Below are 26,443 nucleotides of genomic sequence, written 5' to 3' on the forward strand. Positions count from 1 at the left end.
TTGCACCCCCTCGTTTTCGGTAGCCGTGGGCTAATTTTTACAGAAATACACTTTTTGAAAAGAAGTTCAAGTGTGTGTTTCTTCGGTCATTACATGCAGACGAAAGGATCCGGGAACTTTAAGTTACAATTTTCCCACGAAGAAATTATGGTTTACCGCTGTGACCACTCATTGGTTAAGCGCCCGACTCAACATCAATCGGCGCTGGTTCAGCTCTCTAGGTGTGCGCTTGAGCTACACATTTTAGGACTGCGTGAGTGGTTCAAAGACTTTACAAGTATACGGTAGGCTATGCGAAACTTCCAGAAATAACCGATCAGAGGCTTTGTCAACCCGAGGATAAAGATTCAAAGCCAACCAACCGACGACTCATCATTGAAAACCAGCAGGAAGTTAAGCCGGATTTCCATTTTCCGCAATCTGCCAGAGCTTAAAATGTGGATTCTTCCAGGGTTCAAAAAAAAATTCTGTCACGAATGTATTTACTCAGTGTTTAGATATCAGTGTTAGCCTATCCCTAAATTCTGCTCTTAATTGGATTTAATTTTTAGCCGAACAAAAAACCTGATCTGGATAATCCGAAATTGGTTAATGTGCCTGGTTCACAAAGTAGGCTATGATTAAAAAAGTCAGAGAATTAAAAGCGATTGCAAAATTGCTAAAGTCACATTGGCTCGCTTCTATATCAGCTTGCTTGAACTTTTGACCAGCAGCCAAATCGAAATTGATCGAACCACCCCACTTCAAACAGGAAAGTCAAACAAAATACAAAAGAATTGTGACTTATTTCTACGCTTTTCAGTTCTCTGATTTTCGAAACTATTTTCTCTGTTGTTGGGAGATGTGATAGATCTTATCTGGACAGACTTAGGAGTGTAATTGTGGGAATATAGGCTAGGCTAATAGGCAGAACTGCAAAAAAATTTTTTCGTTCTTAATAAATCGCAGTCTACTCGCAGTTTTACAAAAAACTGTGAGTAGCAATATTTTGCGGCCACCAAGATCATGCCATCCTTGATTAAGTTCACAACATCAACATCCAATGGATTCCTACGACACTGAGCAACAATACAACATACGGCGGTAGACATCACGATCACGCTATTGGGGAGACCGGGGTTAGTCAGGACAAATTTTAGTAAAATTTACACCACCAAAATTCAGAATGAGTTTTAAAAATTTTATTTAGCGTGGCATAATGACCATTTCCTTGTGCAACTTATCTCAAAAAATTGACCAGCAACTTTTACAGTTTTTTATGCAAATTTAATTATTTCAGACATAGGTCACATCACATGTTCCTAGTTTTAAGAACAAAACCCCATAAGCGGGGTTTGTTAGAGCATCGCACGCACAGGGGCATATCCTCAATGGAAGCAAAGGAAGCATTTCCCTGTCAAATTTCCGCTTCCCTGCCAAAATTGAAAAAAGAGAAGATAATATTTTTCAGTAAAATGATTTCGTATTTCTTTACCTGAATACGAATCATAGCCGTACGAGCCAGGGGGGCAGGGGGGGGGGGCAGCCGCTCCTCTGTTGTTTCAAAACGTCGCGAATTCGGGCAAAATCTTGAAATTATTAGAGCAAAAATTGCTATATAAAAGCTACAAAATTGCATGAATTAAGAAAAACTATAAATTAGTATCTTTTAGCCTACCTATCAAACTAAGTACAGCCTCTTATTTGCACAAGAAATGTGCCGCAAATTTTTCATTTGGCACACCCGTATTGATGTATTGTATTGCATGGTGATCAAACTGTACTACGAAATGCATTTAACCAACTGCATCATGACAATTTGGGCAGCCACCAAAATATGTCTCCTATAGTTTTGTGAAACTGCCCAAATCAAAACGCAAAATTTGCTATAGCCTATAGCTAATTTTATTAATTTTCACAAATGCATCGTGTTGATTTGGGCAGCTGAAAACATGAAATTATTTGATGAAACTGACCTAGTCTGTTTATGCAACTGCCCAAATTAGAATGAGGCAGTTTCCCCAAAATGAACAAATTCATTAATTTTTCCCATTTACATAACTGTAGGCCTATCGTTTAGATTTGGGCAACAAAAAATATGAAATTATCTGATCATAGTCTATTTATAAAACTGCCCAAATTGGCATGATGCAGTTGCCTCGGCATCAAAATTTCTTTAATTTTTTTATAATATCCATCAATGCATCATCTTGATTTGGGCAACTGCAAAATATGAATTTATATAAATCTGGTGAATAGCCTACTTTTATAAAACAATTCGGGTGGGGAGGTCACAGTACTTTTTCAACCATAAACGGACATAGCTAAGCAACACCACAACATTTAACAAAAACATGTTATACCTGTTAAAGGAATGTTAAGGTGTTGCTTAGCTTTGTTTATTTACTTTTATAAAAGGTTCTGCTACTATTCGGCGAGTTTCCTATTCGGCGAGAGCCTTTTTCGGCAAGTTGCCTGTTCGGCGATTGTTTGAAAATCCAACGACGCCTTCTGCAAATCCGATGATTGAATATTATTCAATATTCCGACATTGAATCAATGTAAATACGTACTGTTAGGCTAATTGGGTTCTTTGAATCCTACGTCACCGTCTGTATACAAACTTAGAATACTGTATATTAGTTATTTTTTAAACCATAAACAATTAAACAGACATAACTAAGCAACAACACTACATTTAACATTATAAAAACAAAAAACAACAAGCGAACGTTTTCGGCTAGTCATATAGCCCTTTTCAAGCCTATAAGAAAAAATACATTATTAAAAGAAATGCTAAAGAATCATACAGTATCACAGCAAAAATATGGTCAAATCTAAACATTTGAGAAACTGCCTCGCTCAAACAAAATGATAACTGAAAATTACACAGCACAGCGGGTCAAGTATTTCAGAGGTAAAATTAATTGATTGTTCAGACAAGGACTCAGGCAGATTACGCAAGAAAGACAGAAGCACAAGAGATAGTGGCACAAAACAAAGTAATGCGAAAAGCACAAGATTTGTTTGTTTGTTTGTTTGTTTTTCATATCTTTACCCTGCATTGCGGGAAAGCGGACTTGAGCGCTATGCATCGGTGTACGCCTTCCGACGTACACCTGACCCACGCTGCAGCCGACTGCAATGTCTGTTTCCGGTTGTCTACTCTACTTATGACTTAAATTTGGTACTACCCATTACTCGAAATCGATCACTGGGTAGAGGCAATTATCGTAAAGTTTCTTGCCCAGAGAAACAACAGCAAGTGCGGGTGGCTGGAGTCGAACATGCAGGCTCTCGACTGCGAGCCCAACGCGCTAATTGTGCTTTGTTTTGTGCCACTATCTCTTGTGCTTCTGTTTAATGCTTTAAATTTTTGCTTTGCTTCTAATTTTTTAACTGCAACTAAGGTGCAACAAGTAAGATTTACGATACTGGATACTAGCAAAAGCTTTCGAAATCATTTAAGTTGTAAAGAACTGCGGCAATTATCTTTGACAGGGTACGTAGCCTACTGTACAACGTATAAGTTATGTGTGATTTGTTTAATTTCTTGTCATATCGCCACGGACTACCTGTGCAGTCGTCGCGGACCACCAATGGTCCGCGACCACAGTTTGGGAAACCCTGATATAGATAATGGTTATAAAATTATAGTTGAGGTAAGCTATCACAGCTATGTCGGCTGCATAGCCGAGCGGTGAGAGCCCTGAAACGGCAATCTAAAGGGCGCCGGTTCGACACCGCTCAAGAACATGCGGCTGTGTCTTTGGCAGGACACTTAAAGGCATGCCTGAAGGTGGACACGAAGATTGGCTTCCTTGCCTTACGTCTATCTAATTCTTCAACCACCAGGTGTAGCCTAAGCCTGGATACAACAAAAACAAAAAAACAGCTGTAGAGGAAGTATTTTCTGTGGTTTTATGGTTAGGCTACCACAGGCCTATACCAGATTAACTTATTGATCAAGACGTAGACATACACTTCGCCTTTGCTCAAACTTATCAAATAAAAACTGTATTTCCCGAAAGTTTGGTGATTAGTTACTTTAGGTTTGAAATCGAAGGTACGTTTAAAATAAATTTTATTATCGACCACTCAAGGATTTCAATAGTTTGTTTGTTTAGCCTACCCAGCTTCATATGAGCCACTCAGTAGGCTAACCCAGACATGGGAGTCCAGTAACAGTGCCGGTCTTTGGGATGTGCAAACCGTGCGATCGCACAGGGCCCGCAAATTAGGGGGCCCGCAATTTACTCAGAAAATGCAGTAATAGTGTCATTTTCAAAGGAAAAATTCAACAAGTGAATTCAGCAAAGGAATTCGCAACAAGAAAACATAGAGACTCAACGAATTCAACCTATTTCGTCGCCTGAATATTTCGTACCCTGAAAAGATCAAGAAAAAAAAACGACATAGCCGAAATCGCTGATCGGAGTTGCCGCAAACATTTCAAATTTCTCGATCGTTTCAGGGGACGAAATAAGTCGAAATTTAATTTTGTTACACGATTTTAGGGGACGAAATAGGTTGCATCCAGACTCAACATACTGTAGAGACATAGCTTTATTTCCGAAAAATGCCAAAGAAAGCATGATCTTATCCTTTTGCTATGCCACCGGACAGCACCATTTCACAGTAATATTCATACCTAAATTTTTGTTGAACATGCTCTCAGAATGTCCCAAACTCAAAGTAATTTTTCAAAATTTTCTGGGGGAGGCCCTCCAGACCCCCCCGTCGCTGGTTGTCGTCTTTGGCGATCACGCCGCCACCGCCGCCCCTCCCCTTTCAAAGTACCTAGCTACGCCACTGAATTGGATTATTGTCATTGGGGCCCGCAAAAGCATATTCCGCACAGGGCCCGGAAAACCCTAAGACCGGCACTGCCAGTAATAGGCTAGCCTAATCACGTTTTTCTGCTCTCATTGCGACAACATGTAGAGTGGGCTACGTAGCCTACAATTAGAAAAACTTTTCTCATTTTCCCTCACCTGCTCTGAATCTAATAAAAATTAATGTGGAGGATGGATATTATGGATGGCAATCGCTAAGAGGCAGTAAAGATTGACAAGTGTGTTCGGGGAGTTCAAGAACAGCAATGTTTTATTTAACCCGGTGTTTTGACAAACCCCGGTCTTCTCGTCTAGATTTTCTAGAACAGGGGAAACTTCGGCACAAAATATGGCCTACTTATGTTTTTTTTGCATGGAAAATTATTAAAAAGCTAAAATTTTGGTTGTTTTTTTTTGCAATGAACGGGAACAAACAAACACGAAGACAACTATGTTTTTGCGCTTTTTATCTTTAACGTTCTCCGCGAGACGCGTACGCGATAGGCCTATTGATAAGCTGTTTCTATTTTTGTCCAAACTTGAGAAGACAGCGCGTGAACGGACAGTTAGAGGTCAACAAAGTATGCCTGCTGATATATCTCATTGCGCAGCTAACGTTGACTACATACGCCTATGTTTTCTTATGAACAGTTTAGCATCATTCATTCAATCTTTTTTTAGAGATTATTGATATTTGTGCCTGCGTTATTGGTCTGGTTTGGCAAGCTAAGATGCCTAACAGCAATACCGTTCGTTATACCGCACAAGAAGAATTTCCTGATTTAACTCAGCACAACAATTTCCTGTCTCGTGTGCTCACAGTGGATCTTTACAAGAAATTGCGTTCCGTTCAAACTGTCAGTGGCTTTACGATCAACGATGTTATCCAAACCGGCGTGGACAATCCAGGTAGGATTTTGGAAAAATATTTAAGGTTTTTGCCTGTGTTTTCAGAAGGCTTGAAGCAAATGAGTGCATCTTTCGTTCACCACACTTGTTGTTTTATAAACTAGTTAAATACAGTGGCGTAGCTAGGGGGGGGCGGGGGGGGCGGACCGCCCCGGGCGGCACGTCTGGGGGGCGGCACTTTCAGACAGGACGTTTTTTTTTATAATGCAAAAGTACACGAAAAATAAAAGCAAACAGAATGGCAACGTCCAAAACACAGGGCCGGATTTAGCCTAAGCGCTGCCCTAGGCAGATACGAAAAGTGCCGCCCCCCAAAAAAAATTTTTCGATGGTGCGCTACAATTTATATTTTCAATTCCTTACAAAAAAGTTATTTGCACTGTTTATTTGAATACATCAATGAATGTCATTGTATAATGAACTAATTGTTTAAAATCGCTTGCGGCGGGCTTTTTCTTTTGCAAACAAATCAATAATTTCTTCAAAGTCTGTAGAAACAAGTAAAGATGAGTTAATCCTCAAAAATGTGAGATCATTCATGGTTTACATACTTTAAGCATCAAGGCAAGTACACAAAATAGCCTGCAACTTTTCCATCAACCTAACATTGACTAAAAACATTTTTTCTAGGCTCCTTTAAATTTACTAACAGTGAAACAAACCGAACAAAGATTAATAAAAATTGCACAGACAAACCCTAGTCCTCCATACTAAGCGAGACAGAAAAATAAAACAAGCGCTAAGCAGCACATATTGTTGAAAACCAACCAAACGTGAAGTACTCTAGGGGCGATGACTTGCCATACATGACTTGCCGCACTGTTTATAAATGTGTGTGATGTGATAACATATTTATTAATTCCTAAAACAATGAAAACTATTAATACTACAAAAAGTGCTCAATGCCAAGCAAAAAGGCAAAGCAGAGCGAATTAAATCAAATATAGTTATTACTATTTGAAGCCTTTACTAATTGTTTCACCTAACGGATCATCAGAAGGTCTTATTCATAAGACCTTCTGATGATCCGTTAGGTGAAACAATTTGTAAAGGCTTCAAATAGTAATAACTATATTTGATTTATTAATTCCTATATATCTGTTGTGAATTATTATATTCACGTACAGTATTATCATTTATCAATGTAATATATTCGTATATTTTGCCACCCCCAATAATTTGCCGCCCTAGGCAACTGCCTACTCTGCCTATTGCTAAATCCGGCCCTGTCAAAACATCTTAAATATCTAAAAACGTTTCAAATTTTCATGAATTTTTCTGCCGTTATGATGTTAATACGTTACAAAATTCCTACTAGCCTTTATTAAGCAGAGGCGGAAACATGCTCTTCAAATTTGGGTAGCCTTGTAAAAGGTTACAAATTGATTATTTTAATTCTGCAGCAGTGTTTGTGCTTTTGCATTCAGTATTACTAAATTATAGTGGTCAGTGGCGTAGCCAAAAGGTGGGGAGGGTTAGGGGTTTCAACCCCCCCTTTTGAGAAAAACTAAATGGAGAAAACTGAATCACTCTTTGAATTTTATGAAGCAGATCTGCCGTGTATAAACGCCCTTGCTATTATATCTGAACTGCGTATATGTGGTATCGATGTCTTTTCAATTCTTCCCGAACCAGTTTGCCAAAAAGTGCTGTAAGTGCATTGCCATTTTGCCCGCAGTCAACGTTTCCAAACATTAATATTTTACTCCGCATTCTGGTTACTCTTCCAGTTAGCCTACCACTTGCACCAATGAAAGATCTTTTTCTGCTCTTCGAAGACTTAAACTTATTTAAGAAATTCAACCTCTGAAAACCGATTAAATGGTTTGGCTTTGGTTAATCTGTATAGAAAATTGGTCCCAACTGTTGAGGATGTCATTAACAAGATGTGTGAAAAGGTTCGTCGACTTCCTTTTTCCCTTTAGTTTCATCAGTATCAATGATTTTTTGCATTCTTATTGCTTGTGTTGATGAATTTTTCATAGCTGTTAGCTGTAAGCATGATTCTACTAATTCGACATGTTAAAGCAATTCTGGTGCTTTATCTTTTAAAATGAGTAAGAACTTGTGTGTCATATTATGCTTTATAATTCTATAATGACCTTTCGTAATTCATATAGCAGGGTGTGACCGCTCTACAACTGTTCAGTATCCATGGTATCCAGCTAACTCGTGCAGTCGATGGAAACACCGCAATATCTACAGCTGTGAAAAATTGCACTAACCTTTTATAGCCTATACCCGATTCCAGTGATTCGTTATACAAAACTTGAATATATCAGAAATAAAGTAACTTCTTTGTCTCAAAGCTTTTTGTCTGACACTCATTAAGATGTATAACGTGTATGACGTTACATTTTTTAAACTTCGGGTTAACTTTAAAATATAAAAGTTAGTGACTTACCGGAGTAAGATCGTTTTTTGGATCAACTAAGGAGAAAATTGATAAATAATAAAACTGTAATAATCTCGCAAAAAAAAGCAATCAACCTATGTCTCTAAAAAAAAGTTTTCCTAATTTTAAATGAAACTGCATTAAAAGAGCTAGTTTTTCCAATACCAAACATTCAAATATCTCAGTCAGGACTTAGCAACAAGAAAACATAAAGACTTCAGCTTTATTTTCGAAAAATGCCGAAGAAAACATGATCTTATTCTTTTGCTATGTCACCGGACAGCACCATTTTACAGGAATATTTATACCCACATTTTTGTTGAAAATGCTCTCAGAATGCACCAAATTCAAAATAATTTTTCAAAAATTTCTGGGGGAGGCCCCCCAGACCCCCCGCCGATAAGTGTCGTCTTCGGCGAGTACACCGTTGGGCTTCGTCCGCCGGCCGTCAAAACCTCTCCCTTTCACAATTCCTGGCCACGCTACTGATAATGCTACGTTCGTCTGACTTTGCACCGCAAATTGAAAATAGCACGTTGCGTATTGCCATGCTGATAAAAAAACGCATTTCATTTTCACATGCTTTTTCTTGAAGGGGCGGCAAAATCTGAATCCGCCCCGGGCGGCACATTCCCTAGCTACGCCACTGGTTAAATATCGTAGGCTATGCAGACTACATGTAGGCTATGTAGGTTAGCCGATAATACTACTAGCCTAAAGACTAAAGCGACCAGTGCCCACGTTCATCTTTTAACTACAAGGTTGCAAAATAAGGAAATTTACTCAAGTTTAAAGAAGTTCTTATTCACTCACCGTATCCTTCCGAATTTCCATAAACATTTCAACTAAATCGCCAAAATCACATAACAATAGCCTACATATCGATTGCAATGAAGATTTCGAAATCAATTTTATTACAAAACAAGTGCAACGTAATTTTTTTTCCAATTACGCATTTTTGTTATAGTGATTGCTTTCAAAACTTTTTAATGGAAAGACTTTCCTAAAAAGCGTAGCCTTTTCATTGCAACAAAATATGCGCAATATTCATCACTGCCCAAAAGTCAAAAACAGATAAGATCCATTTTTGCTTTAAAAACAAATTAACTACGACTTTTTGCGGATCCTAATCATATAAAGCAGATACGTGCACAAAGATTTACTGGGGTTGGATTCTGGGGTGGGGGGGGGGGGGGGGGGGTGTTGTGTGAAAACAAAATGTTTTTGGTTCTGTTGTTTTGAAATGTTGAACTAGGCCATGTCTGGTATTAGGCAATTTGACAACTTTTGCTGGTGTGGATTTAACAAAACTGATATTTAATGTTTTTGCAGTTATATAGATTGCCAGGGCGGTAATTATTGCTCAAAGACTAGTGCGGTAGACGTAAGGCGTATAGTCTAGTAGACGTAAACTCGTAAAGTAAGGCAGCTACGTATAGTCATACAGTACATAGCCTACATATTCATATGCTTAATGCATTTGTGGCTTGCGAATTCATCTGGTTGTGCGTACTTGACTTTGACCTGGCAGTAGCCTACTGCATATTTGCTTACCCTTCTAATAAGCCACTGTGGTCTATTCACTGCAGGCTACACTCACACAGTGGCGGATCTACATGTTGGTTTGGGTAATCGTCTCCGCTATAACCCAGAAAAGTAACTCTATTTTGATAATCTAGATGCTTGTGAAGATAAATGGATACATAGGATACATGCCAAAATAAATATCCAAAAATTAATTCTGCCACAAGTTTAATTTTTTGACGCTCCACTACATTTTTGGTATTTTTTCAATATTTTACTGCCTTATTATTCACTGCCGTCTTTGCCTACTCTTTTTTCCACAACGCTACATTTTGTGTTTGCCATGACGCTACATTTAATTATTTATCGCTGTGCTTAATTTGTTTATCACTGCCTTTGACTGTCGTGTTCCGCATATAATTTATTTTCTTAGCTGTAGTTTGCCACGACGCTACATTTGCAGGCTTTGCTCACCGCTCTTTCATCAATTCTCGTTTATGTATTTGATACGTACTTTACTTTACTGCCGGCTTGGTTTAGGTTTCATTCAGCATTTTTTCAATATTTACGCTCATGTTTTGACATTATTGCGTCACTGTATTGTTATTTAAACCAGCGTGGTTCAACTACAGGCGGATAGAATTTTTGCGGCCCGCGAGCTTTCACAGTATTGATTTAATTTGTATCTATGTTATAGAACGTAATTTCAATTAGAACAAGTATAGCATTTGGATAAAAAGTATCAAAAATTTAATTCAAAGTTGTAGACAGCAGGACTTATACTGTTTCAACCTATCAGGTCTCGTCAGTACAACTGGGCTTCTTAAAGGCTGATATGTAGCCTACCAAGTGTTTCGGACATTTTTGTTTCCTTTAAATATTCCACAGTTTTCATGTTATGTAGGCTATCTTTTAAATTGCAACTCTAATACTGGCTATCAAACTCAGTTATGCGACAAAAACTTCCTGTGCAATCTTGCTTTCATTACAGACATGACAATGCACTTGAATGTGTTAAGCCTAAATTTGCAGGGGCGAAAGCAAACTATTTCACATTTAGTTGGACACATTGAAGCTTTCCAGAGGAAACTGCGCCTTTTTGCTATATGCTTGAAAAATAACGATCTTTCACACTTTGATTCTTTGCATGCACTTGTAGTAGATGATTATGAAGTGGAATGCTTCCGTTTTGTGAAAGATATTAAGGATTTATCTTGTGAATTTGAGAATAGATTTAAAGATTTTGACAGATTAAAACCTAATCTCCATTTGTATAACAATCCTATCCTATGGATGTTAATGTGGAAATACAGCTACCAGAACTTCAGCTCGAACTCTGCGAGCTTCAGTGCAACCAATTCTTGCTGTCAAGGAAAAATGAAACCTCAGAGTGCTTCTGGAAATTAGTCAGCAAGGATAGATTTCCCAAACTGAAAAATTTTGCATTAAAAATGCACTCAATGTTTGGAAGCACACAGGCCTACAGTACATGTGTGAGAGTATATTTTCTAGAATGAAGCAAGACAAGTCTAAAAACAGAAATCGAATGATAGACGAAACACCGGAAGATAGTCTCCGACTTGCTACCACTAACATTGAAATTGATGTAGAAACGATAGTATCAGATCCAGAGAAACCTCGACCACAGGCATCTCACTGATAGAGATTTGCAATAAATTTATATTTGTTATTGTTTAACAATTTCGATTACGCTCTCACTATCATTTTATTGGAAATGGCCCGCAAGTTGTCACGTTTTTGTAAAGTGGCCCGCAAGTCAAAAGTAGTTGGACCACGCTGATTTAAACCATTACTTGTAGGCTTTAACTGCCCTTTATCAGAACTGACGATGCACTATAGCAAGTGCGAAATATATTGTCTGTTACATCTACTGACTACTGATCCCTGTTACCTTAGCAATTAAGGTTTTAGCTTTCTATATATGGAACAGAGATCGTTTCGGAACAAGACTAGGTCAGAAAGCGAGGCAGACTCCGACTCAGCTCAGCAGCAGCCTGGAGCAGTTAGCTACACAGTAAATTTAAGCTTGATAGTTATATTTTCATCATTTAGCCTACCTCAGTAACAATCTGATAATATCGTTGATGACATAGGACTGTTTTTGCAGATCTGAATACTTGATAGGCCTACTGTATATTATAATCAATAGGTTCTATTTTAAATTATTAGTAACTATACAGCAGGGGCGTCCAACCCGTGGCCCGCGTGATATTTTTCGAAATGACATATATTATATAATCAACTCAATCGCCAACGTAGCCTAATTTATGGCGAACTTACATTCCGATAAATTGGCATTTAGCCTATTGTTTGCTTTCTTTCTCTATTACTCTAGAATCCCTAGTGCATGGGGTGCGCAACAGGGTTGTCAGTTTGGAATAATTGATTCCAGATCTGGAATCAAAACGAACTGTCTAGTAGGGAAAAAAAATGTCTGGAATCTGGAATAATTTTTAGAAGCAAATTGGGATTGTTTAGACAAGTCTAGATTGTTTCGGTAATTGTCTTTTTTTTCATTGCATTTAGTAGCTGCAACGCGTGCGGGTAACTTTCTGCACTTTGTTTGAAACTTTGTTGCTAAATTGCACGTTCTCTGGCGCGAACGCCTGTCTGTGAGAAATGTGACGCAACCCAGTTAGCTGACAGGACTTTCCGCACACTAACACTGGGTTATATTTCCATGTATGTTAAGTTTACTAGTTTTAATCTGTTATGTTTTGAGGTTGTTACACCGTAGTTATTGTTAAGTACGGTATTTATTGATTTTCATATTTTGTTGCATCGAAGAAGTTAGATAAGAAGTTCTAAAATCCAAGAGTAGCCTACATGAAGTTTATTGTAGGAAGAATATGGCTCTACGCAGTGGCGTATCCTGGTGGGTTGAGCAAGGCATTGAACGGAAACAATAAAACTCGTGGAGGGTAATAACGTGCCGAAGGTACGCGTATTCTAGGGGGGTCCGAGGTCATGCCCCCCGGAAAATTTTTGCAAAGTTACATTCAAATAATGGATTATAGTGCTTTCTGGAAACACTTTTAGGGTAATATTCGTATGAAATTTATTAGCAGATAAACAGCTATTAACTTACAGGTAGCTCTTACACGAACGGGCAAAAACTGGGCAAGGTTTCTCAGCAGGAGGCAACCCTACGTACATTTTTCAAGAGTTCTAATGATACAAAGAAAAAACAGTTGCTCTTTAACTTACTGTGTTCATTTGTTAGGATACATCGTTTAACACTGCTAATCATTTGACAAACTTTTTCAACAAGTACGCAGGCACAGATATAAAAATGGGGCGAACAAAAGCGACAAACTTCATAAAAAAAATGTGCTGGCACCATCTTATCACAGGGATATTTTCATTTCAACAGGAAGATTCTTGCCATTACTTGTATATTTACAACGTACACTGCGTATTTAATGGTATTTTGTTCTAGACTTAAAATGAAATGTCTAGAATAAACTTTAGAATAATTAGAATCAAACTGACATGCAATCTGGAAGGGAAGGCTGCAACTAATCTGACAACCCTGGACTGCGCAACTGTTCAAGTTAATTTTATTGTATCACAATGCACATTGTTACGCATCACATTTTCCACATTGTTACGTCCACCCTTTTCCACACAATAGTAGGCTACTGGTGCTTCAAGAGTCAGTCAATCAGCAGTATTTTCTTGCTTTTAGCGAGAGAAGTTCAAAACTTTCTATTGCTAGAATTTTACAAAAAAAAATTGTTTCTTAAGAAAAAGATCAGAAGATTCATAGATTGGCAGTTTTCGTGACATCATTCGGCAGCACTTACTTGTGCGAGCAAGTTTTTTGTAGATGAACCTAGGGACAGCCGGACAATACATTACGGGACGCGCAACTCCGCTGTTCCGGCAACATCAGAAGGGTCAATTGTCAATTTGCCATTTTTTTGAACTTTGCTGCTGGCTTGCTTTCAACTAAAAACCTTAAACCACTTTAAAACCAACTTCACTCTTCTTATATAACCCATAAAATGTACAAACACATTTCTAAGATTAGAATTTGGGTGTGAGGGTTTTAATTAGAAATTATCAGACAGTCATTTTTAAGATTACAAATTAGCAGTAAATACTCAAGTGGCCCGCGCAACCATTCGTAAACTACATGTGGCCCTTTGGCCAAAAAGGTTGGACACCCCTGCTATACAGTATACACACTGCCCAATGTTTCCTTGTTTGTTGTTTTGTGCGTGTACTATGTGATCATTTGTCTGCAATGTGATTACAATAATACCAATAATATTTTTATAATAACAATGAAAGAATTTATTTAAATTTGCAAAAAGTCAGTTGGGCGCACTTCTACATATTGAAAAGGGTAGGTATTCATCAGGGCAATTATCGTTTCTAACCCTACTTGCAACTTCATCTAATGAAAGTAAAAGCAACGACAAACAGGTTCATTTATTGCTTCACTGACGTTTTGCCCACAATGAAAACGCGCCCATAGCGAATAACATGCAAAATAAAATTTACAAAGTTATATAGCCTACTGCAGTGCGGTTGAAGGCAAGAAAAAAATGAAACACACATTGTTTTAAAGGTTAGCTAAAAGATGTTTGAGCGGCTACTTTCCACGTTAAATTACTTAAAAAACTTCCAACAGTAAACAAAAAGTCGAAGCAGCGGAGACAAAAATGCGAGACGAAATTTACAATAACTTTTCCAACTGTGTTCAAATAGGCATGAGGCCTGCGTGCCAAGGCCATAAAGCTTTATATACTTTCGATAATAGATTTCCGTCGTTCCGGTTAAGTAGGCTACATTGCGTTGTAATATTGATGAAGCAACTTTCTGCCGTAGTGCGTTCAATTCTATATTTTTGAAAATATTGATATGAAATCTAAAAAGCAGCTTATCATAATTTTTTACGTATTAAACAACCTTGGGTTCATCTATAGTTCTATACCAAGGCCAGATTCAGCCCGTTCCGCTGAATGATTGATCTACAAACATCTTCTGTTCCGGATAATACCTTTTATAATCTTGTGGCTGTCTTTTTACATTAATCAGCACTGCCGGCATGTTATGTTATATCGATTCAATTTCCCCTACTAAGGATGTCAATGGAAAAAATTTAATCGCCAAAGTGCTTAGTCAGATCGATATTGCCATGCCATGAACTGATTGATTCGATTTTTTTGTTTTAGAAATTTAGAATCTATTGTATTGGAGAAAACAGTTTTATGATTTTATGAAACACTAAATCACTTGTCTGTTGTTGTTCAAGCGTAAATTTTAATAAACTGTATGTAGTGAGCAAGGTATAAATATAACATAGAATCATTATGTTGGAAAATTTGTAGCAACGTTAATAGACAATAGTCTGCGATTACAAAGCATGAGTTAGAATTTTTTTGATGAGGGTATGTACAGTAACATTAAAGTATTTTTCCCCGCGTAGTAGCCGATTCTAAACAATATCTGATGACAAATGCAGGTATCTACAGTTTCAACAGTCCGATTTTGTATTTTTTCTATTAGAAGAAATAGCATAGGCTACTGCAATATAAATAGTGAGACAATAATGTCAGTAAGCCTATGGAAAGGGTGGTTTCGTGTTTAGGGTGACTTAAATTAAGCAATAAAATCAAACAGCAAGGGATTTTCTGCTTAACACGCACAGTTCAGCAACATACAATCAGCTCGGCCATTTAGTAGATGCTGGCGAGTAGTTCCCAATTCTACAGTCTACACACAATCACCACACTATGTGTTCCCTCCGACTCCGACAGCCATGAATAGGTGCCTGGTTTTGAGAACGACCAAACGAAAAGATTAAGCAGCGAGTGTTCAATTCACTACGTAAACCTACCCAAATGTAAGGTATATCCACCATCCATTAATCACTAGAAGAATCTTCAAACTGCCAACAAGGTTTAAGCGCCGTCCGCCCGTTACCTTACTGATTAAGCGCCCTATACCCAAGATAACGCGGCGTCGGTTTGGCTCTCGGGGTGTGCGGTTGAGCAACGCATTTCAGGACTGCTCTCCACTCAGCGTACCTAGTGGATGGAATAATCCCCCGGCAACAATATTTCAGCAATCGGAAACTTTACTCTGACCACCTCGGTAACCGCCCTGCGTCAAAAGCCTCTACAAGTATTCGAAAATACCCGAAATAACCTGTCAAGGCTTTGACAGTCCGAGGATAAAGATTTCCAACCAAACCATGATTCAAAGCACTAAATAAACTTTCGAAGCAGTTGTTGGGCACCTGCTTTGGTATCGAGTGGAGAGTCTGATCAGTCGTATTCTAGCCAAGTTCTACCTATGAGATTCACTCTACTTTCTGTTCATTTATAAAGTCATGTTCAATTGCTGTACTTGCTGTGAACCATTTCAAAATCTGCGCTAAAATTTGGATCCGACTAATACCGAACGTAAACTTTTGGGTTCAATGCGGTTCAATGTCAAAAGGTTCTGTCGTAAAATCAAATTTCAGATCAAACAATTATATAGTTTGCTCCTGATGCAATTAAAACTCTATTCTAAATCTCTATTTGGAACTGCTACTTAAGTAATGCTTATGTATTACAAAGATTTATCACAAGATATTATAAAAACGTATAAAATGAAATAATTTTAGCACTTAGACATAATTTGTGTAATATTCAAGTAACTCTCAACTTTTAATTATGTTCTACAACAATCACGGATTTCAAATATGCACAAACTGTAAAATTGATTTTCACGCAAGTTGTTGTTCAAAACTTCCTGTAGCCAACAAACCATCATTCAACTTTCGTGTAGAATCCACCCTTAATAATGACAAACACATCATCAATCGCATGCCTTCGGAAGCTCACGTAGAAGAGTATTTTTGCTTAAAAAGAAGACTGCAAGATACTGCACTACCGAGAAGACAAACTTGTGATTCAAGATCACCGAATCTTAACAGTGATGTTGAACAACATTCTTCGACAAATAAATCGGACACAAGTTCGTTAGTAGTTGTGCGAAATTGTCTCAGAGAATTTCGACACCGTCTCCACACTTTTTTTACGAAATGGACTCCTCAAAAACAAACTGTGATAACTAAACCTTGCATTGGAGTTCCAACTTGTCCAATACATAGGCAACAAAAAAACAGTGTATATTTGGCTCTATGTAAGTTTGCAGTCCTGTCAAGAAATGTTTACACTTTACAGCACGTAATGTTATCAAAGTTAACGCATAGGCTAAAAGTTTATATACGTAGGCTATTTATTCACTAAAAACTTTTGCTATTTCAAATCGTTTTGTAAAATCAGTGCAGAAAAGCAAAAGAGCTTTGTTTCAAGCTAAATGTAGGCTAATGTAGATTTGCTAAAGGAATGGTCAATCTCAGCTTCTTTTTCTGCAATTTTCATGATATTTTCTGTAAAATAAAAAGAGCTATGTGTGAGAAGAGCGATCTACTTGACATTAGCACAAGACTGAGCAACGGTCGAGAATTCTGTGACATGAATTGGTAGTACGATACGGATCCTAGCTTCATGGCCGAAACATGTGTCTATCACCGTCAATTCATGCAGCAGTATAAACAGCCGAAAAATAAATAAAGCTACGTTGCAACTTACCTCAGCCCTTTCATTTTCGTTACAATTTGTTCGTTGATTACAGTTGATTTCTGTAAAGTTTACTTTTTCTTGTCAAAGTATTTCTTTTTTAGGGGATCTTACAGCAGTTGGCTGCGTCGCGGGAGACGAAGAAAGCTACAAAGTGTTTGCGGATTTCTTTGATCCGATAATCGAATCGAAGCACAATTGCTTTAAAAAGACAGATTCACACAAGTCTGATATCGATCCAAGTCATCTTAAGGTAATTTGCTTTCACATGTCACCTGGCCCAGAGTTTATATCTTTCACCGAGAGACGAAGGGTAGCCTATACTAACCAAATGCAACATATCTCGTTGCTGCTGACGATTTGTTTTCGTCAGTTGCAGAAGCAGGCAGCTGTTAATTTCTTGTAGGGGTAAAGCTTTACTTTTCAAGTTTTTGGAGATTTGGAATCTTCATGCCATAACGTTCAAGTTGGCTTATACTTAGATTTTTACACAGTTGTGGCCTACTGCATAGGCTAACGTTTGATAAATGCCTCTGTAATGTTTTCATTGTTTCTCGTCTCAACGCAAATATATTGTTGTTATTCAAAACCAAAGTTACATTGCCTTTGGAAAATTAATTAGTTTTATAATACAACTTTGGTAACGAGGTAATGTTCTTGAACCATTTTCTAATTAGTTTTAATTTTTTTAATTAGTTTGTACCATAGACACCTTAAATAGAAGGACTAGTATCTGCTATGCTCGGTATTTAGAACTTGGGTCCCAAATCCAAACTTGGGTCCATCTAAAATGTGGTATAAATTATTCCTAAAACTTTGCTTTTGATGTCTTTTACAGGGTTTTGGGGGGCAAGGATTCCATTTTTTACACTTGTTTTGTTCTAAAATATCAATGAAAGGTCTTTTGAAGCTTATTAGTCGCAAAAATATTACAATTTTGGCAAAAATGGGTGTTTTTTTTTACTTAAGTCAATGGAACAAGAATTAAATTAAATTAAATTTTACACACCTTTTCATTATCTTATATGATGAACACCTGCAAAATCTGAGTGAAATTTATTGAGAAACACGAGAGTTATAAAGCATTTAGTTTGGGGGGGGGTCTGCCAAGGGGGCACAATTTTTTTACTTTTGGCCATGTTTGAGGTCCTATTACTGCTTAAGTAAATTAGGTAAAAACCTAATTTTTTTACAGGTGATAGTACTTCTGCCAAATATTGAAAAAATAACATCGTTCGTATTGTCACTTTAAAAGGTCAAAGGTCATAGACATCCAAATGTGGCCGTTTCCAGCTTTCGGTTAAAATTTTCCAAACTTAACCTTGCCAAGACCCTATTTTTGATTGGTTTTGGCTGACATTTAGTAGAAATGTTGTTTACAGGATTATCTATGAACTGAGAAAATTTCAGTACAAAATATTGGTTATAGGCGAATTCTTCGTAAACAATTCTTCGTAAAGCAATTCTTCGTAAGCAATTCTTCGTAAAACAATTGTTCGTAAACAGTTGTTGGTGAAATGAAATCCGTAAAAGAATTTTTCGTAAAGCATTTCTTCGTATACATCAAATCTCCATTGCATGCACGAATAAATGCTTTGGGAAGAATTGTTTTACGAAGAATTAACTTTACGAAGAATTGTTTTACGAAAAATTGCTTACGAAGAATTGCTTTACGAAGAACTGTTTACGAAGAAAACGTCGGACACCAAAATATTAAAGGGGTTGGGAGGTATTTAATGTGAAACATGGGTCGAAATGACAAAAAGCAAAAAAGAGGTCCTTTTAATATCCCGGTTACCCATGACCCCAGTAAAAATTTACACTGAAAAGTCATAGAGAATCCTGTAAACAACATTTCTACTAAATTTCAGCCAAAACCAATCAAAAATAGGGTCTTAGCAAGGTTTTAAAATTTTGGAAAATTTTAACCGAGAGCTGGAAACGGCCACATTTGGATGTCTATGACCTTTGACCTTTTAAAGTGACAATACGAACGATGTTATTTTTTCAATATTTGGCAGAAGTACTATCACCTGTAAAAGATTAGGTTCTTACCTAATTTACTTAAGCAGTAATAGGACCTCAAACATGGCCAAAAGTAAAAAATTGTGCCCCCTCGGCAGACCCCCCCAAACTAAATGCTTTATAACTCTCGTGTTTCTCAATAAATTTTACTCAAATTTTGCAGGTGTTCATCATATAAGATAGTGAAAAGGTGTGTAAAATTTAAGAAAAATTGATTAAGTTGAATTTCTTGACTGTGTGAATTGACACGGAATGGCCCAATGGTAAATTTTCAAGTGGCTGGTGGCAGATCAAGCTCTCGTCAGATTACATTCTAAATTTGCACAATTAGTTTTAATAGTTATTGGCAAGTTTTCCAACCCCAAGCTAATAAAAATTTTATAAAAAGTTTTTTTCACTCCACCCTACTACACAGCTGTGTATGTGACCTTTGTTAAACGGATGCTGTTTTACGATCTTCATTGTAGAGTGCTTCAATATCACGCCAGCGTGCAACATGCATTTTCGCCTCTTTCATGAAAGAAAGTTTTTTATTGTGCTCAGTTGCAATTTGTGAAAAGCGTTGCAATTAGTTGCAATTTACATTTCTTTGTCATGCTTTCGACGGTTTCAAACTTCGTTACGCTGCTGACCAACTTCTTAATTCAACTGTTTCATCACAAACCATTTATTTGTGCTGCAATTCATTGGCAAACATTGCTTGCTCGTTAACTGCAATTGTTGTGGATATTTTCAATAGATTTAGCAACAGTTAGTTATAGTAGCCTACAGTAAGTCATAGTCATGCATGCGCAATTTGCGCAAATTACGCATACTAGTCTTAAGATTTTGGGACCCAAGTTTAAAAACCCGGGATTGCGAGTTACGAGTCCTTCTATTTAAGGTGTCTATGGTTTATACTTACTTTCTCTTTTTTTAAATACAAGTCTGGTAAAAATACAACTATTAATTTCTTGCTCGAATTTTCACGAACAGTTATGTCATGGGCTACTTATTGTTTCTATAACGGGTCGTGTTACGTATTCCACAGAAATATTTGCTGAAAAGAGTCCAACTGGTCCATAACTTAACTTACAGTACAACACACGTTATTTATAAAATAATGAGTTATTTATAAATATAAAAAATTGCCTCAATGCCACCGGAAAAGCTTCCTTTTAAAACTAGGTCGTTTATTGAAACTTCTGTGTTCGAGAAAAACAAGCTGTAGCTGTTTAAAACGTTCTTTATGATAAAGTCAATTTCACATACTTAATTCAAATTAACATCTCCGTGGCTATATTTTCTTTAATTTTTGAATGCAATGCAATATTTTACAAATAAAAACAGGGCAGTACAAACTTGGATCAAAAGTACGCTCTTTCCACGAGGATTGAAGCTGGACGCAATATTCGTGGAATTTGTCTTCTTCCTCATTGCAGTAGAGCGGAAAGGCGACTGGTGGTGAAAGTTGCCTGTGAAGGTAAGTTATATCAAAACTTAGAACTACCAAGATTTTCAGTAAATCTAATAAATAAACACAAGAGTTAGCAATAATTTTTGTTTCAGGTCAAAAGTATAGACAGGTTTGTTTTGTTACAATAAACAGTGACAACGTAATGGTACAATGGCACATACCGCACAGCAGTAGCGTAGCCAGGAATTTTGAAAGGGGGGGTTTTGACCACCCAGCGGCGGGGGGTCTGGGGGGGCTCCCCCAGAAAATTTTGAAAAATTACTTTGAATTTAGTGCATTCTGAGAGCATTTTCAACAAAAATATGGGTATAAATATTCCTGTAAAATGGTGCTGTCCGGAAAAGGATAAGATCATGTTTTCTTCGGCATTTTTCGGAATTAAAGCTAAGTTTCTATATGTTTTCTTGTTGCTAATTCCTGGCTGAGATGTTTGAATGTTTGGTATTGGCAAAACTCGCTCTTTTAATGCAGTTTCGTTTAAAATTAGGCAAACTTTGTTTTAGAGACGTAGAGACTGAAAGCATCATTCTCAATATCATGACGTCACATGCGTGCCAAAGGGGGGGGGGGGGTTGTAACCCCCAACCCCCCCCCCCCCCCCCCCTTGGCTACGCCACTGCCGCACAGCAACAACCATATTAAAGCTGTGATATAACGGTGATCATAACAGTCACGCAGTTAATGTATTTTCTCTTTCTTAGCTTTGGCTAAACTAAATGGAAATATGAAGGGAAAGTATTTTCCATTGAAGGATATGCCCAATGAACATCTAGAGCAGCTGGTTGCTGATCACCTTCTTTTCGACAAGCCTATTTCTCCCCTTGAGCTTTCGTCAGGATTAGGACGTGATTGGCCAGATGCTCGTGGGATCTGGTAGGTTAACATTCATATTTTTGCAAATGATTGTGGTGAATCGTAGGTTAACTATACCGCGTTCCATAACATATTCTTCTATTGCTTTAATTGACAACAACATCAAGCACAAACACTTGACATAAAACACTTTAGACTGACAAAACGGTAGCTTGTATAAATTATATTGTTGAGGTCAACTCTTTAGGAAAAATTTTTTGCATTGTATTTTAATACCTGGTTAAAGCAGATAGGCTACCGAAAAAAAAATCAGAAGCAGTTTTTTTACAAAAACTTACTAACACAATTGTTTGAACTAAGCACGGAATCACATTACCGTATCATGAGCTTAGTAAGCCTAATGGCTGTTACTAAAATGAATGGAGGTTACCTGAAAACCAATTTTTTTTATATTATTGCTGCTCATTTCAAAGGAATATTATATAAATATACGATAAAATCGATATTTTTGAAATATTTGACACATAATATGCAATTTTAGGCATAATGACGGGAAAAACTTCTTAGTTTGGATGAATGAAAAAGATCATCTTCGAATAATTTCTGTGCAAAACGACGGCAATATCCACGAAGGTTTTGAAAGATGGTGTACCGGTCTTCAACTGGTATGAAATCTTAAGACAAAACCATTGACCATGCACCTCACTTATTTTTAATGTTAAAAACAGTTGAAAATTTATAGCCTACATGTTTTGTATTGTTGAAATAAATTAAATATATAGGCTTGTCTCATTGTCAAATAAAAGTATATCCTATATCAGACATGCATTTAACTGTCCTGCCAAAAACACAATCGCCTACTCTTGAATGGTGTTGAACCGGCGTTCTTTCGAGTGTCGTAACAACGCTCTCACCACTCGACTATGAAGCCAAACAATCAATTAGCAATCAAGATAAGGAGCCTGCTGATAATGTCTCAAGTAGTCAAATCTTTAAAAACAGTCCGAAATCGTCAAGGACATTAGAAGGCTATTGCTTGAATTACTGTCATACTACGGTGTATTGAAAAAATGTTGTTCCTTGATGAGAAATCAAAAGTGATGACATCAAAATTAATTTGCTGCTTACGTGCACATGCACTTACATAACGTGATAAGCTACTCACAAACGATGCAACATTTGCGAGGATAAGACGACATAGCCTACCTACCTACATGTATGAAATTGCGATATTATTTTGTTGGCAATGCAATAAAGTGAGTGTCGCGCTTGTCGTGTGTGAACATGGAAAACTAAGTATTTCATTGACACAACAAAGAATTTTTTTTCATCAAGCCAGCAGACTGTTAAGCAAGACAAATCATAGATAAAATACGCAAAGAAATAATTCAAACACTTTCAGCTTCCTTAGAATTCTTGTCAAGAAATCTAATTATACCGGTACAGGTAAAATAACAGCATAAAAGTTTTGCTGCGCTGGAACAGCGAAGGATCCTTTTGAATCTGTCTTCTTCTTTGTATAAGCCTTCTTCGCCACTCCAAGGGTCGAGGGGCAATGCTTTTTACCACCCTTGAGCAGTGGCGGCGACTCGGTCTACATGTTTGAGCAGATGTTGAGCAGCCACTGAATTAATTCGTCATCCAGTTCATGCAGACCACGCACACCATTTGGCACATTGTAAATGACGCAGTTGCAGATGGTGTGGTATGCGGTTTGTTCCTCCTTGCCATACTCACAGATCGCGAATGGAGCCATCCCCCATTTGAGCATGTTGAAGCGGAATAGTCCGACGCCAGTGCGTAAGCAGTTGCGCCGCACCCAAGCTTTCCTTGACAAAAGCAAACCAGTTGTGTGGGGGCCGGTGTTGGAAATAAAACTTTGGAGTCTTGAGGAGTTCTTCTTCCACTCCGAGCTTCATTTGAAGTCTGCTTCTGTATGGCACCACTTCACATCAAGCAAGGATCTGTTACACCACTCAGCGAAAAACATATCACATAAGTTCTGAGCAGTCGCAGCGCTAAGTGGTGGTTCAAAAGGTACTTTTGGATCCGGTCTTGAGACGATTTCTCAGCCTTTAGTCCGAAATCTTTTAAGCAGGGTTGGGAACTATAAAAAAAACACGGTATAGAGTTTGGAGTCTTATTCTGATTTACTTTTTTTTTCATTCACTTCAGATTCTTTTTTTAGAGGTAAATCTTTTTATTTGCTTTTTATGGTAAAATCTACCTTTTTCGTCGACGAACTTGCTAGTAACTTTTCCTTCCTTGAGGTAACGTAATGTCTTTCTTTCTTAAGGAAGGAGTCGTTTGGCAGACCCAGGCATCTCATTGATACCAGTCGTACAAAATTATGTTGAGATCGATGTGATTTGTTTTTGTCTTCCATTCAATCACTGAAGGCAACCTTTGGCACAACATCACGTATGGTCATTTACACAAAGCCAGCAAGAAAGAAAAAAGCTCATTGGCGCCCAGCACACACAATTTTTACAAAGATTTTGAATCTACACCGCAACAGGCTCCGAAAAAGATCACTCGGTTGTCTTTTCAGTCATTACTGAAGTCCTCAGACTTCAGTAATGCGGTGCTAGCTTGACAGCTTAAAGTGGATACAGTACATTTAAATCAGTACATAGGTTGCAGTGAAGTCATTGTCCGTCAAGATCACATAGCGACGTTTTGGTTTTTGTCAAAATTCAATTTAAACACCTACACTGTCATTGCACTTTTACTGGGTTTTCAGTATCATAAATTTCAATAGCCTACGTTGTTGCAGATGGAGAAGTTGATGAACGAAAATAAAGTAGAATTTATGTCAAATCCTCATCTGGGATATATTGCGACCTGCCCAAGCGATTTGGGAACAAGTTTAAGCGTTAGTGTTCGCTTAAAGATACCACGTACTTCCAAAACCTCCAAATTTGATGAAGCATTACAAAAGCTGCGGCTCCAAAAGAAAGAAATTGGTAAGCACGCTTGCCTATAAAGTCTAAAGTACTCTACCCTACCTATTTTCAGATCACCAGTTTAATCTTTGCATCCCATTAATTTGTATGCTGAAGTCAATTGCTTGAATTTTTTTTATCCACCAGATTGTACCGACTCAACTTTCGTCAATGGCATTTTTGACATTTCCAATGTTGATCGAATTGGCTTTACCGAGGTGGAGCTTATTCAAATGGTTGTTGATGGAGTTGGATTTCTCATTGATTGCGAAAAAAGCCTCGAAAGAGGAGGAAATATTGATGTAGAATTAGCCAGCTTGAAACAGAAATAAGCCTAAATGTTTATTGCGTATATTTAAACTAAGAAACGGTGTGATTTTTCGTATATGCTAGGCAGGCTATCATGCGCCTTCCCTTCAAACAAAAATACAAAATTTTGCGTATGCTATCAATTTGTTATTCAATATCGTTTTACACACTTAGGCTATAGGGGAGGCCAGGGACCAGTGGGACAAAAATAGCTTTTGCTTTAATAACTCGAATAATTTACGAACAATGTGTACCAAACCACATTTTTTATAAAGTTTCACCTTTTACTCACATCTTAAAAATGTTTCAACAAAAAAATTTACTATTTTGATGTTTATTTTTAAGTTTTAAATGCCGCACTAAAGTGTCTCACTCGTGCTTGACCTAAGGGAGCAATGGGACACTTCAGAAATGCATTCAATTCAAATAAAAATAGAGATTTTACATTGCTTTCATGCATGCATGCATTTGTGAATTACAAGGCATTATTTCGACACTTTACATCAAAGAAACGTTGAAATGAATAGTTTTAATGGATTGACTCATTAAAACTCTCAAATTTACAAAACAAATACTATTAAAAAACAAAACAGAATACACAACGGAGTTGTTTAAATGTCCCATGACTTTTTTGAAGAGAAGAAACTGTTAACATTATCATACTGTGTTATGTACAGCATATTGTATATGTAATTATGTATTGTATACGTTTATACTGTCCCACAGGTCCTGGAACAAAATGTCTCAAGTACAAGTTACAAAAATTAATTCAATCTAAAAACTACTTCCTACAAAGTTACTGTTGAACCAAAAATGTAAAAGAAATCCGACCACTCTTATTTACTTCAAGAAGTAAAAAGAACTCTTTTTGATGTCATTCTTGAAATACAAAAAATTTTGCCATTAAACTACGCTAAACAACATTGACCAAAGTATCTCGGTTCCACACGGAAAATTTTAGTCATTTACGTTCACCATGAATCAAGAAAGTGGTAGTGTCCCACTGGTAAAGTGTCCTACTGGTCACCGATCTCTTACAACTGAAGTTGCTCATATCGCTTCCACTTGTACTGAGCGTTTGTGAAAAACATTTTTTTCTTTATCAAAGAGCAGATGTAATGTGCGGTCCAAATGTCTTTGTTGGATTGTCAGTAAAACTAGGAGAGGATTTTTGCCGAATACGATCAACAATAGTTTGTAGACCGAAGGTAACTCTATATGTTTCAATAAATGCTCAAGAATTTTGTAGAAAATCGAAATTTTGTCAACATTGCAATCTATCCTTTGTTTCACGTGTGAAAAATGAGTTGCAGCTAAACGTTTTAAATTTTATGATATTCTCAAAGAAAGCTCACAATTTTATAAATGTACGATGAAAGTTAAAGCAATGGAACCCTGAACATTTTGGTGCTTTTGAAATAGATCCTCAAAAATTGCGAAACACGAAGTGGTTAAATTACTTATATTTGGTCCGATTCCACATTATAACTGCTGAGCAATTCAACATCGTTAACATTATTGGAAATCACGCACAAAATAAACATGAGAGGACCGTTGTTTTTTATTTCTTGTAGGCTATTGCATGGTATGTAAACTATATGTACAGTATACTGCATAGTGCATATAACTGATAAAACAATCCAGAATGT

General features: G+C 37.2%; 1 protein-coding gene across 1 annotated transcript; it reads left to right on the plus strand.

Annotated features, from left to right (window-relative positions):
• Positions 1-5,545: 5,545 nt before the first annotated feature.
• Positions 5,546-24,817, plus strand: LOC145776121 (creatine kinase B-type-like). Its single transcript, XM_082587525.1, has 8 exons — positions 5,546-5,723; positions 16,450-16,638; positions 17,351-17,499; positions 20,601-20,733; positions 21,429-21,600; positions 22,082-22,205; positions 24,317-24,506; positions 24,633-24,817. Exons 1-8 carry the CDS (start codon positions 5,546-5,548, stop codon positions 24,815-24,817), a joined length of 1,320 nt encoding a protein of 439 aa, XP_082443651.1.
• The last annotated feature ends 1,626 nt before the right edge of the window (positions 24,818-26,443 follow it).

This window comes from Aplidium turbinatum, chromosome 8 (assembly GCF_918807975.1).
Source record: "Aplidium turbinatum chromosome 8, kaAplTurb1.1, whole genome shotgun sequence".
Lineage (NCBI taxonomy): Eukaryota > Metazoa > Chordata > Ascidiacea > Aplousobranchia > Polyclinidae > Aplidium > Aplidium turbinatum.

What these genes read in the sequence shown, in the direction of transcription:
- LOC145776121 (XM_082587525.1), top strand. Translation starts at nt 5,546, where the DNA reads ATGCCTAACAGCAATACCGTTCGTTATACCGCACAAGAAGAATTTCCT. An exon ending in GACAAATAAATCGGACACAA is followed by an intron (nt 16,639 to 17,350) that starts GTTCGTTAGTAG and finishes TTTCTTTTTTAG; the next exon opens with GGGATCTTACAGCAGTTGGC. An exon ending in GGTGAAAGTTGCCTGTGAAG is followed by an intron (nt 20,734 to 21,428) that starts GTAAGTTATATC and finishes TCTCTTTCTTAG; the next exon opens with CTTTGGCTAAACTAAATGGA.